The sequence below is a fragment of the Eriocheir sinensis genome, chromosome 12 (assembly GCF_024679095.1).
Source record: "Eriocheir sinensis breed Jianghai 21 chromosome 12, ASM2467909v1, whole genome shotgun sequence".
Classification (NCBI taxonomy): Eukaryota; Metazoa; Arthropoda; class Malacostraca; order Decapoda; family Varunidae; genus Eriocheir; species Eriocheir sinensis.
This window is the reverse complement of record NC_066520.1, coordinates 7,857,505-7,871,673: the sequence shown is the minus strand read 5'-3', so window position 1 is coordinate 7,871,673 and position 14,169 is coordinate 7,857,505. Positions and strand designations below refer to the sequence as shown.

The following is a 14,169-nucleotide window of genomic DNA, read 5'->3' as shown; positions in this document are numbered from 1 at the left end:
GTTGGTGGTCACCTCCCCAGCAGAGTGAGCAGACGGACCACGTGTGCCCCATCCCAAGTCACTACCCGCGGGCAAATGGCAGGACCTTCAGCATCATTTGTATTAAGTGATTACGCGTGATCGCTTGAGGATGCTGTGAAGCTAAGATACATAGAAAAAATCAGTGCTTTTGGAGGAGGAGACTGGTAGACTGGCTGTCTGGCTGTCTGGTTGACTGGTGGGTTGCCTGGTGGGTTGATTGGCTGGCTGATTGGTAAACTGACTGTCTGTCTAACTGACTGACGTACTGGATGGCTGACTTGATGACTGACTGGGTGGTTGACTGACTGGCTGATTGGTTGGCTGGCTGGCTGGTTGACTGGCTGATTAGTTGGTTGGCTGACTGTGGCTGGTCAGTTGGCTGGCTGTTCCTCTGCTTGGCCAATCTCCTGTTGCTGACCAGTGATGCCCAGGTAGGCAGCACAGGCAGGTAAACAGGCGAGGGCAAGTGACAACAGGTGAGGGCAGGTGACGGCAAGTCACCTTACACTACGCACTCTTTGAGGGTCACTTCCCTCCGTACAATTATATAATCCACCCAGCACTGAGCTCTGTCCCTCTGTGCACTTTGCCTCCATTGAATTTCCTTTCCTATTTTCTTCCCCTGCTTGAGCGCCGCCATGCGTGTTTACCTCCACCAGCTCATGTAAATCCTGTTCCATAGTAATCCCCCGCCACACAATAAGCTAGGGGACCCGGGGCAATACTTAAATGAGTGTTATCTCATGTAATAATCTAATCAGTCTTGCCTGTAATATTTAACTCTGACAAAATGAGCACTGCAGAGTCGAGATGAAGCAGACGGCCGCCAGTTTTCCCTCCTCACAGCTGCTATCCACTTTCCCCGCCCTTCTGGATTCGCTGGAAATCTATAAAATGACACAGCATCTCTCCCGTGTTGGTTAGAACATCCAACCGCACAGCATATGTAGCCCATGACGAACACACAGAGCACTTATGCAGCTGCCACTAAGGTTTGCTTTGATAAGTGACCACTGCCACTGACCACCAAGATGGCCGCGCTACCCCCGCAACCCCACTAATGACGTCAGCTGCAATATATATATATATATATATATATATATATATATATATATATATATATATATATATATATATATATATATATATATATATATATATACGGTACCCTCTCGAGTTTCGCGCTTGCTTCATTCCGAAGGTATGGCACTAAACTCGAGGATCGTGAAACTCGAGATATTGAAATCCATGTAAAAGCACTTATTGGTTCCGACCCGTGGAAAATAATTACTTTTTCCGACTTTACTCCCTTGTTATCACAGTTTTTTCGACTTTACTCCCCTGTTATCTCAAAATATGTACCTTGTTAATAGGCAGAAAATAGGAAGTAAGAACAGTTCATTTTTATGCCACAGTTGAAGGCGGCTGCCTTACAATTGGCTGGCAGTTCTGAGAACACGCATGTGATCCACGTGGTGTCATCTGCTAAAGTAAGGGCGGTCACTCACGGTCACCCGTGGGACAGTTAGACAAACCTATATTTTTCTGGTAGTTTTCTGTGTGTTATGAAATAATCTGCAAACTCTTTCTGTTAAAAATCATGAAATCACTAATATCATGATTGACTTTTCAATGCCTTTTGAACGTAAACCGCTGCCGCCGCCGCAAAATAGCTCACAGAGAGGTTCAACTTGTTTACTGTTTCCATATTTCCCTCAGAGCTCACAAAGATCACAAGTGGACAGACTAGAACAAAACCAGGCAAATTAATACTTTTAATGCTGTGAATTCCCACAGCGCGCATGCGTGGTCGACAGGAGAATGACTAATTTCATCGGGGAGATATTTCTCTCAACACCGGCCAGTGTAGTGGACCTTCTTCTTCTTCTTCTTTTGACCTGTAACGCTTTGTATCGCTTCTTAGGTCCTTCTCCACACTTTTATTCTTCACAAAATGAACTTAGGGCCGCTTTCACAGTCATTTTGTTTGCTTTGATCGTTACCAATGGCGGCAGTCGCCGCTATAGTATTTCCACGTGAAACTGGCTGATCAGGTAGTGGCGGCTGCGGGGTTAGCCTAGGCCCGCACTTACCATACACTCTCAACATCTCTCGCTTTGTCTGCAGCCGCCACTACCCCATCGGCCAGTTTTACGTGAAATACTAAACGGCAATCGCCGCCATTGGTAACGATCAAAACAAACAAAGTGACTGTGAAAGCGGCCCTGAGTTACTTAACAGTGCGCACTTATACACTTCACCCTGAACTTAGGTGTTTTTCTGTCCTTTTCTTTCCCTGATTTTGCTTTTCTATGCCCTTTTGCAATTTTTCACTATTACTTTTCACCGTCCCTGCCATGCATTACAGGTCAAAAGAAGAAGAAGAAGAAGAAAAGGAAAACAACACTGGGAGATCTACAATTTTCGTAGACTTGAGAAAAAGTTTTTTTGGACTGTGTTTCCACAGCACGGGGTGTTCTCTTATCTTGTTAATCAAGTAGTAAGCAAAGCAGCTCTGCCAGTCCATTTCACGAGTCTCTTGGTGGGCCATCTTCCACTGCTCCTCACTCCTCAGCCACTGCCGTCGTCTGTTTGTTTACATGCAGCCGTGAGGTACCCACGTACCCACGCTCGTACTCAACCGTTTTCCATTCATAAGGACAACCAACAACTCACTCCCGGTTGGGCATACGGGCAACTGCGGTTGCCCATAGCCCCAATGGTTGGCAGCACACATGATGCCGACGGTAGGTAGACGTGACCCATACATGTCAAAGCAACACGAAACTTGTGGCGGTAATGCGCGAAAGTCGTGATGGTAAGAATTTAGGACTAAGCGCTAAACTCGAGGATCGCGAAACTCGGATAGCACGAAACTCAAGAGGGTACTGCATATATATATATATATATATATATATATATATCTATATATATATATATATATATATATATATATATATATAGATATATATATATAGATATATATATATATATATATATCAACCGACAACTCGCTCCCGGTTGGGCACACAGGCACCAGAGGTAGTTTCGGGTTTTTCCCACCGCCTTGTCAGGTCCCTGGGGTCGACTGTAGATACACAGGGTCACCAAGGAAAGCGCCTGATATCACGGGTGTTATTGTGGAGGGAGATGTGGCTTCTCCCCAGTGCACCAGAGGTGGTGCCGGGTTTGGCCCACCGCTTTGTCAGGACGCTGGGGCCGACTGTGCACACACAGGGCCATCAAGAAGAGCGCCTGATGTCGAGGGTGTTAAGGAGGAGAAGGAACTCGTAGCTTCCCCTTCCCAGTGCACCAGAGGTGGTGCTGAGATCAGCCCACCGCCTTGTCTGAATGCTGGGGCCGACTGTGTGCACACAGGATCACCAGCGGCAGCATTTGTCGTCTAGTTTACAAGCGTGGTGGACAAAGAGGAAACTTCCCCTGCCCAGAGCACCAGAGGGAGCACCCAGGAAAACGGCGTGTTTTCGCCAGGTGCACCGACTAGCCCCATACCCTCTAACCCCTTGGCCACTAGAGGATTAACCTCAGTCGATTCGGCTGAATTGAGTGGTAAACAGCAGGAGGACGCTTCGCTGAAGCCCTTGTTTGCCAGAGTGGGGGAGGAGAGGAGTACAGGGGGCGGTAAGGAGCATTTTATGCTCGTCGCGAATGTCCTGCATCGGAGGTGGACCCACAAGGACACCGAGGCAGGCCTGGGAGTGGGTGACGTGGAGCAAGTTGATGTCCCGGAAGGGTGTAGGCAGCCGTTGGTGCAGCTAGCACATGAGGGTCCTTTGACGGGTCACCTGGGTGTGAGGAAAACCGTGCACCGGCTGTGGAAAAACTTCTGGTGGCCACACATGATGGGCCAGGTAGCTGCCTACATCAAGGAGTGCAACACTTGTCAGTCACGCCACATTGACATGTTGGAACCACGCTATGACGCCACCTACCTGTACGGAGGTGAGCAGGCGGGTGAGGGAGGAGGTGACGATGAGTGCACGGATCATTTTCTGGTGCAGCCTCTGTCGAGAGGGCAAGACACTTACGGAGACTAGAGCAAGCCCCTCCTTCAACCCGGTAGTAGGTGGTCAGGAGGGTGAAGGAGGTGGCGGGGTGGATTGGATGAGTAGTGTCTCGGGGGGGGCAACCTCGGGTTAGAGGGACAGGCCCGGCCGGTGACACTAGTGCAAGTGCCTCCTTCAACCCGGTAGTGGGTGGTCACGAGGATGAAGTAGGTGGCGGGGCGGATTGCATGAGTAATATCCCGGGAGAGCCGCCTCAAGTTAGAGGCATGGGCACTGCCGGTAGCATTGCTGGCAACGCCACTCTAGTCCGAGTCCTTGGCTTGACCAGAGACAGTGAAGGTGTAAAGCAGCCAGTACCAGGAGGTACGCCTGAGGGAGGAGGCAGCTCTAAAGGCATGGGCAGTGTCTTAGATGAGCAATCTCAGCCGGGGAGGCAAGGTGCTGCTGGAGGTAATAGTGCCGGTACAGGTAACTCTCGATTTACGCGAGTATTGTGTCCTTGAAGAGGTCGCGTAAATTAAAAACAATGTAAATCAAACAAGAGGTAGGTATCTATCAAAAAATAAATATTCACTTCATTCAGTGGAGAGAGAGAGAGAGAGAGAGAGAGAGAGAGAGAGAGAGAGAGAGAGAGTATCCATATCACCGAGATATCCACTCAGGCACTCAGTCTCAGCCTCACTCGTGAAGAAATGAGGGACACCATGAGCGACTGGCTAGCATTGGTACCGGTACCGAGCAGTCTGGTACCGGTACCATACCGTATAGCTGGTACTGGTACCTGCCCACCACTATTGTTGAGTAGCGTGGCATCGTGGGTTCTGTATTGTTGTTCAAGTGGCGCATGGGAAGAACTGAGCTCAGCTGTGTGGCCGCGGCGCCGTGTGAGTCCAGTTGCGTGAGACATATGGTGGCCACTCCATAAAATGTCACATATAAGTGAAAAAACATGTAAATTAAACATTTTTTAGGATTTTGGACCCCGCTTTATTTAAAAAACGCGTAAACCAAACTCACGTAAATCAAGAGTTACTTGTACTCCCTTTGATCTAGAAGTAGGTATAGAAGGGACCGAGATTGGACAAGTTATGAAAATTTTGTCCCTTGGTTCAAAATTTTCCCACGGAAGAGGGCGTGTGACATCATCGATGTCTGAAAGGCCCTGCAGTGAGAGCAGGAGAGTGACAACCCCTCGAAGGTCTCTGTAAGACCAACAGACACGCGGGGAGCAGCGTGTGGCCAGGAGAGAGAAAAAGAGAGAGAGGCGCGCGGGTTTCAGCTCAAGGCCAGCGGAAGCAAGGGGGATGCTGTGCCAGTAGTGACTCATATTTCCGACAGCGCACGGGCCCAGAATGTTGTACCTTCTTTGCACCCGGAGGTTGGTTGTGAAAAGACAGCTTGAATAGGCTGTGGGCTGTGGTATGTGTTTTGTGTTCGTGTCGGGGGTGGTAGCCCAGGGATATGTCAGTAATTTGAGAGAAACCCTGCGGCGAATTGGCAACATTCATCTCTGAAGCGCAGGGGTGAGCGCGGGCCAGGAGCCCCGCACTGCACTCAGAATCTCGCTCGCATCCTTAGCGTCGACACGTACCAGACGCAGTTGTACCCAAAGTAGTTTGTTTAGTATGGAGGGTGGCTATGCAACTTTACCAGTGTTAATTTAGGGGCTGTTGGCACATTTCTGAGGACGCTCGCACAGGTGTTGAGGGGGTGGGTAGTATGGTGTAACGCATTAGCACTCGGAGAGAGGAAGGGGTAGATTCACAAGTGGAGGGCGGCATCAGTTATCAATCTGCTATAACACGCACACACATTACACATCCAGAGCCTTTTACACTTAAGAGGAGAGTGAGCTGGAGAGTCCAGTTGCCCCTTCTTGGTGAATCTTTTCCCAGCCCGGGTTGTTCAGAGAAGTGGGTGGAGGTCTATCTTATGTAGTGGACGGTATTCTCCAAATAACCTGGGTGAGGAGCGTACAGTGTGGAGTAGGGTTGGAGTAACGTTAATAGAACCCCTTCAAGTATCTAAGCAGGCAGGCCAGTACTTGCCTGTGCTGCCCAGAGGAGAGAGAGAATTATCTTGTTCCTCTAGAGCAGGGGGTACATGTACCCCCAGTGGTACATTTGCACTTTTCAGGGGGTATATTGGGTTTGAGAAAATAACCACTACTGTACAATACATCTGCATTCAAATTGCACAATGTCGTTTTTTTTTTTTTTTTTTTTTTTTTTTTTTCTCCCTCATTTTAGTAAGCAAAACTGTTATTTAAATTATATCATTTGTCTACACATACAGATTTCATTATAAAATAATATCAAAATATTACGATTTCATCATTTTTTATCCTAAATTTTTAGGGGTACACGGGAACCTATAAAAATGCCCAATGGGTACAGAGGAACAAAAAGGTTGGGAACCCCTGCTCTTGAGAGCCTGGACTCAGGCGTTAAGTGCACGGCTCGCAACTGCAGACGTGCTTTCTGTTGCGGAGATTGGAGTCAGCAGACAGACCATGTAGTTGGGTCCGAGCAGGCCCCCATTCATAGTTGTAACAATATATATAGATAGATAGATAGATATTTAATTGAAGGTGATTGTTGATTCAGCATTTATAATTTTTTTCAAGGTATTCTTTCTATAACTAATAAATGTCTTTTTCATTGTTGAGTTCATGACTTTGATGTATCAAGTCATTTTGTGCTAGATCACAATTTCGGGTCCTTGACCCTTCATCAGTAGCCTTGAGAGAGAGCAGGAGTGGTGTTTCTCTTCCTGTTGTGGAAGTGAAAGGGGGCAGCTGGCTGCATGGGACCTCTCTTTATTCCTAGGTCAGGTGGGCTTCCGCTGCCATGGAGGCCGCTGATTGGTTGTTGGTATCCAATAGTCTGCTCTCTTTTCTGTTCATGTCATAGCTGTTTGCTGGGTGTGGCTTGTTTCTCTTCTGACACTTGTTAGGGCTTGTAAATCAACAGCTTGCACATTGAGTTTTGGGTTATATTCCTTTACATATAATTCTTCCATTATTGCTAGTCATCGTTACAACTAGCAATAATGTCACACCACCACCCATGCTGAAAAATGTGCAGAAAAAAATATAAAAAATCTGTCATTATCTGGAATCTTATTGTTATCTAACTCTGATTTTATCATGAATCCATACTTAACCTGAATATCAACTGATCCCATCACTATCCAAGGCAGCATGACTACTACAAAAAAATATAAAAGTTAAGTAAATAATTACAAACAGAAGCTTAAGTATTAAATGTAACACATTACAGGTGGCACTGACATGGCAAATGATGCAGATGCTGTATGTAGGTGCCACTGGAGGAAGTGACCCCACCAACCCCACCAGAGATGACCCTGCCCTGCCCCCTGACACCAGTCAAGACACAGAGACTAGGTGAGGTACACTGAGACTCATGCTAAAGAAAGGTCTCTTGATTCTGAGTTATGATGGTAATGGCAACTATTTTCGCCTTCATTTTTGTAATACTTGTGATGTCAGTGATGTCAACAGCTACAGAAGGGTCATTGAAGTTTTAGACTTGCATGTAGAGAGACTTCTGTAGAATTAACTTTGCATGCCATGCCACTGTGTAGAGTTAGTTTTAATAAATTATTGGACTTTAAACCTCAGATACATTGTCTTAAATTAAAAAATAAGTGGAAGTATGCAGAAGCAGTTCAACCAAAACTTGTCAAAAGAAAAGCTCACATCAGGCACTTTATTAGAAATGAGTAGAAGAGCTTATCTCTGCCTTCTTCACAGAACTGCACGGCACTTTTCTGGTGGTGATGGGGGTGGTGACACATCAGGAGGGGGAGGGTTTAGTGCTGAGGAAGTTGACACGGAGACGGATGACACGGACAACCATGACATGAAGCTAACCAACATTGCAAGGTAAGGAGCCAAGATGGGAGTTTGTTGAGTAAGTAAGTGTGTATTTATCTAGTTGTGATATACAGGAAGTTACCTACACTCATGGGGTCCCATCTCCATGTCTTGATTGGTCAGATTTAACTTTAAATTTATTTAAGGTTTTTAAGATTGCATATAAAACATTTACTTTGTGTTAATTTCCTTGGTGTTAGATTCAACACTTTCCTCACATTTTTCCCCATTTATATCACCTTGTAACCCATATAAGCATTTGGAAATGACTCACTACAAATTATTGCTCCAGTGGCCAGACAATCAATCAAGACTTCTTCTTTGGGGACGGTGAGATCAGCCAGATCCCTTTTGACTATGAGCATCTTAACAACACAGACACAAGCCAGGACTGGACGCTACCTAACGAGGCCTTTGAGCCTCGTCATGACATCCTCACCCGCTCTGCCATGCCTCCAGAGGAGTTCTCTTCCAAATGTTTGTCAGGAGAGGTGCAGGAAAGTGGTGGGTGTAGCTGTAGTCCTGTAGACTGCTTATGTTGATTATCATGGTTTCTGTTTGTAATTGTAAGAGTCTTTTTAGGGTTTTAATGTGTTTTTAAATTGACTTTTACTTTTTTATACCCTTTTAGGTATTGCATGTGTCGGATTCAATAATAAAGCTTTTCTGTTATAGCTTATAGGGTCATGTATAACTCAGATTTGATGAAGTGCAGGGTATTTCTGCCATTGTGTACCCCAAAATTGAGTTGTACCATATACTATAGCCCGTCTGCAGAATGTATGTGAATGCTCTCTGCCTGGGAGAAAGTTCTTTTCCTCCTCAATTTTCTCCTTTCCCATAAAAAAAACTAAAATATCAACTTGCCTGTATAAATCTACATTGGTGTGAGGGAAATATACTATAGCAGCAAACACCCCAAAAAAATCTGATGGTAGATTACAATCTGTTTTGATGCAAAGATTTTGAGAATTCACTTGTTTCCTCTGCTCCCGCTGTTTGCCAATTGGTTCCTGCATTATGACGTCATGCCGGTGGGCGAGGCCAACTCACATTCATATGTCCTTTTTTTTTTTTTTTTTTTTTTTTTTTTTTTTTTTTTTTTTTTTTTAAAGAATATATTTTTGTATTGTGTATTTCTGATTTATTGTTTTCATATGCCTTTATATAATAGAATGGCTACCATGCTTCAACCTAAGAAAATGATTAAATGAATAGACAATACTTAATCAATCAATCAATCAATCTGTATTTTTAAACCCTTGCCCTGTTGTTTCCCACCAAACAGTAGGCTACACTGCAGTGTGATAAAAATACAGATAAGTATTGTCTATTCATTTTTTTTTTAGGTTGAAGCATGGTAGCCATTCTTTTATATAAAGGCATATGAAAACAATAAATCAGACATATACAATATGATAATATATTCTTTAGGAAGGCAAAAAAATAATGGTACATATAAATGTGAGTTGGCCTCACCCACCGGCGTGACGTCATAATGCAGGAACCAATCAGCTAGCAGCGGGAGCGAAGGTGACATTCGAATTCTCAAAATCTGTGCATTAAAACAGCCTGTAATCCGACATAAGAGTTTTTTAGGTCTTTGATGCAATTGTATATTTCCCTCACACCAATGTAGATTTAAACAGGCTTGTTGATATTTTTGTTTATTTTATGCGAAAGGAGAAAATTGAGGAGGAAAAGAACTTTCTCACAGGCAAAGAGCATTCACATACATTTTGCAGATTATAGCATGTAAAAGGCATCCCAGTTTGGCAGGAATGACAAGAACAAAAATAATGGCTTTTTAGGCCAGGAATGATGATGGTCGCTTCTATCATATATATATATATATATATATATATATATATATATATATATATATATATATATATATATATATATATATATATATATATATATATATATATAAATTATTAGTAATCTGCAAATATCCTGTCATTCTATGTACTATAACAATAACGAGAACTATAATCTGAGGAAAAGCATAATCTAATACCACTCATTTATATAAATCAGTTGTAACTACATGTTATTTATCTCTCATGTTTATCATAGGTGGAAGAGAGAGTGGAAGAGGTAATGGGGTGTCAGGCTACGTAATAGAGGTTCCATCCCTGCTGAACGAGGTAAGGGCAGTAAGGACGCCAGCGTGGGACTGTGGTCGGCTCGTGGTGGAGATGCTGTACCATTATGCCAGCCAGGGAGATGTGCAAATGGCTGTCACCTGCATCATTGTACTTGGGGACAGGCTCAAGGTGTGTAGGGGTGGGTGAGAGGTTGGAGAAGAGAAAGTTTTACATATACTCTGTCATCATCTTTTCCAAGGCAACCAACACTTCCCTCCCTCCAGCAGGAACTTCTTGATGCTGACCATGTGGAGCACTGGTTCCTCTCCTACATTGACCTGCTGCAGCGATTCCAACTCTGGAATGTTGCTAACCAAGTGATTCAGCTAGCTGGTAAGACTGTGTAGTGGGGTACTACAGTCCTAGTGCCCAGGTCTGAGGGGTGCATTATCATGCTTGGCAACCTGTTGTCACATGGTGTCCAATTTCATGGATAATATATGATAGCCTACGCATAGGCAGTAATTGGCAGTATCAATAATATGCAGGCAACAGTGATGAATACCATTGATTATAATTATAGTTGATTTTGTTTCAAATTATTAATAATGTCACAGGTATCTGTTTTATTAATTTGCAAGGCCACTGGTTATAATTATTTAGTAGTCCTGGTGCTATTCTGCTGACTCTAAGCAATTCATACTTCCTACCCATTAAGCCTTATGATCAAGAAAGTATGTTTACACTTTTACATAAGAGCTACATCTTCGTAATTGCTACATACTCGTATGAAGCCCATAGGTGGACAGAAAGATGTATTGTTAAACCCCTTGTCTCAGGGACAGAAGACAGTTTTCACTTATTGCAAAAGAGGATTTAGTATATAGCTTGATCAACACCATTATTTCAGCTGGATTGCCATCAGTCCAGCAGCTCAACCAACAGTCTACTGTGGTTGCATTGCAGTGTGGCCGCTGTAATCAAACTTTAAGGAAAAACAGTCTGCTCTGCCGTAAGGTTAGTATAAAATTTGCTCAGTGTCAGTGAAAAGAAGCTCGTTTGCTTGTTATACGTTTGTCATATATTATTCATGGTATTTGTAGTAGATTCAAGCTTTTTTGCTGTGGTTGTTATATGAATTATTTAACTTAATCTCAAACAGAATTTCTGTTTTAACTTATCCCCATAGTGTGGACGTGTGTCAGCCCGATGTGCCCTGTGTCACGGTCTGGTGCGTGGTCTGTTTGTGTGGTGCCAAGGCTGCTCTCATGGTGGCCACCTTCACCACATCAAAGAGTGGATGGCAACCAACCGGGCATGTCCAGCTGGCTGTGGCCACCTCTGTGAATACACTTAGTGGGGCACCAACCATCAAAATATGAGCCTATGAGGGGGAGCAACCAGAAAAAAACACCACATATAAAAGATGAAGAAAAAAAATAGTTCAATGTTCAGGATGCCATATCTTTTAAACCAACAAAGATATCTTGGTGCTTTATATTGTGTGTTTGTTTTCTTAGAGCAGCAGTTTATGTCACAGTATTACTTTGGATACAGGAAATCAATGGTATATGAAAAACAAACTTTCACTTGCATGATTATAACATTTAACACATTGCCTGCAAATGAGCATTGGTACAAGCTTACCATAAGTTGTACTGAGCTGAAAATGGGAACTTTCTGAGCTTCTGTTATGAGGGGTAGCACTTGCTAGTTCATTATCTCTAGGAAGAGTGCAGTATTTGTACAGTGCTGGCCTCTCTATTTCAGCAGCCTTGGAAGTCCTATATTAATGTACAGTTGTAAAATGCACATCTTAGGTACAGAAAGTTAAAATCGAAAACCTTGGCATACTAATTTTCTTAATTCATTCTTTAAGTTCCTGCATGCCAGAAAGTATTATACACATCCTGGGTTAACGGTAGAATATTCCAGGATGTATTATGTATATCCTGGGTTGGTGATATAATATTCCAGGATGTACTATGTACATCCTGCTGACTAGCCCTGGCCCTTTTGTGATGCTAGTATGATGGACCTAAAGTCATGACATAGGAAGGTCAGTTGGTCTATATCATGAACAGGGATTTTTACTCTTTATGCTGAAAGTTTTTCTCATTGAACTGAGGCTTTGGATAATTCAATAGCTATGTGTTATACCTAACTCTGGATGTGGTTGTGCCTATCCAGTTGTTCCACCAATATATGTTTAATCCACACATGCATCATTGGTTCCAGGCCTCATCCAGCCCTCTTATGATCTTTTTATGGTGCACTGAAAGTGAATGCACTATGATCACGTTTCATGACTCAGGTAGAAATGTGGTTGTTATGCAAGTGTATACTTAAATTTGACATCAATATATTATAGAAGGAAGAACACATAAACTTCATAAGTTTTGATATATACCTCTAGACCACTAAGAGATTGCAGTATTGACCTGTCCTTGCCTCACCCCTGGCCACTTGAAAATACAAGTGTAAGCTTATGTATCTTTTATATTATTGTTGATATTATTTTCTGTGGCTGGATCTGTTGTAAAAATCTGTTACAATAAAATATGAAAAGTAATGTAGTAACTCAGTGAAACAAGGACTGTAGAGTAGGCCCTGTTTAAATACTGGTGCTGCAGATCAACTAATCTCAGCCACTAGGGGCCACTTTCACAGTCGTTTTGTTTGTTTTGATCGTTATCAATGGCGGCGATTGCTGCTATAGTATTTCCACTGAAAACTGGCCAATGGGGTAGTGGTGGCTGCGGGGTTAGCCCAGCCCCGCACCCTACCACACACTCTCAACACCTCTCACTTCCTCTGCAGCCGCCACTACCCCATCGGTCAGTTTCACATGGAAAACTATAGCGTCGATCGGCACCATTGGTAACGATCAAAACAAACAAAACGACTGTGAAAGCGGCCCTAAATTGGATGAAAAAAAATAATGATGATCTCTTGGCTCCCTAATTCAATGGAAGCATTGGGTATTTGTTGTAAAATTTTCGATTTAGTAGCATTTAATAAAAACATTAAGGTCTGATTATTTATATGATCTGCAGCCATATGTATTAAATTTCAATACTACTGTAGTGATATTTTTATCCTCTATATTTTCCCCATGTCACAGAACACAGCCAGTGGCGTAACACCTATAGTACAGGGGTAGACAAAGTCCAAGGGCCTCGGAGGTCCATGCAGGGGCTTCGGAGGTCCTGGGACGAGAGAGAGAGAGAGTAGTGGATTTACATGGAGGCTTCAGCCTCAGGCCCTGGGTATTCAGGGGGCCCCCGATGAGGCAATAATTAAAAAACAAATAAATTAGTAAAAGAAATAAAACCAACAAAAATAATGTGAAAATATCTTTTTACTTTCCCTAAATTTACTGCTTTTCCCTTCATAATATTTTCATTTTAGCTAAAATACAATAAGTAATGTGTCAGCACTGCAACAAACAACAGTGACAACACTGGAATCAGAACTCATTACCAGTTCCCCTCTCCCACATGTTTGAATGGTACTTTCACTGTGTGGGATCGGTATTTTTCGCGGTTTTCAGAGTGAAATATCAGGACAAAGTTGTGTTGTGTATATCAGCATGTCCTGTAATAACCACTGATCATTGTCAGACAGTGATAAAACCCGGTGGTTGCCAGAGATATGATTTGTGATGAGTTTTGCAGTGTTGACTTGATCTTTGAAATGAGAAACATGGCTGGCTGATAGCCACACGGTGCATGGCATAGTTCATGGTGGGTTCTGTATTTTAATAACTTATGTGCTGATGGGTAAGAATCCGACTGACTGATATTATAGTGAATACGAGCAACAACATTGTGTTGTGTTTTATCAGCATTCAGCATGCTGTATAATGATGAGTGATCATTGTCGCTCAGAAAGTGACAAAATCCCGGTCATTGCCACATACAAAGTGCGATGAATTTTGCAGTGGTGTTTCTGTATTGAGTGGTATGATGCGTGGCTGGATCCTGCTATTTTAACAATTTTTGTGCTGAATAGTGATTATAATGGACTTGTTGGATTTGTGTTGTATAAACCGTATAATGTAAGGGCTGCATGTTTAAAAGATATGGAGATTGTACCCAATTCTCACCCTAATCCTAAGTCCAAACCCAAA

The 14,169-nt window shown here is 43.2% G+C and overlaps 1 protein-coding gene across 4 annotated transcripts in view; it reads left to right on the top strand.

Annotated features, from left to right (window-relative positions):
• Positions 1 to 13,119, top strand: part of LOC126997358 (GATOR complex protein WDR24-like) — a 55,842-nt gene extending 42,723 nt beyond the window's left edge. For 2 of the 4 annotated variants that reach the window (XM_050858426.1, XM_050858424.1), the window contains 7 exons: positions 7,331 to 7,455; positions 7,825 to 7,956; positions 8,240 to 8,451; positions 10,027 to 10,226; positions 10,325 to 10,430; positions 10,948 to 11,054; positions 11,227 to 13,119. In XM_050858426.1, coding sequence (XP_050714383.1) covers positions 7,331 to 7,455; positions 7,825 to 7,956; positions 8,240 to 8,451; positions 10,027 to 10,226; positions 10,325 to 10,430; positions 10,948 to 11,054; positions 11,227 to 11,394 — 1,050 coding nt within the window. In that variant the 3' untranslated portion in view covers positions 11,395 to 13,119. Of the gene's footprint in view, positions 1 to 7,330; positions 7,456 to 7,824; positions 7,957 to 8,239; positions 8,452 to 10,026; positions 10,227 to 10,321; positions 10,431 to 10,947; positions 11,055 to 11,226 lie in introns of all 4 variants that reach the window. The other 2 variants (XM_050858425.1, XM_050858423.1) reach the window with 1 other exon arrangement.
• The last annotated feature ends 1,050 nt before the right edge of the window (positions 13,120 to 14,169 follow it).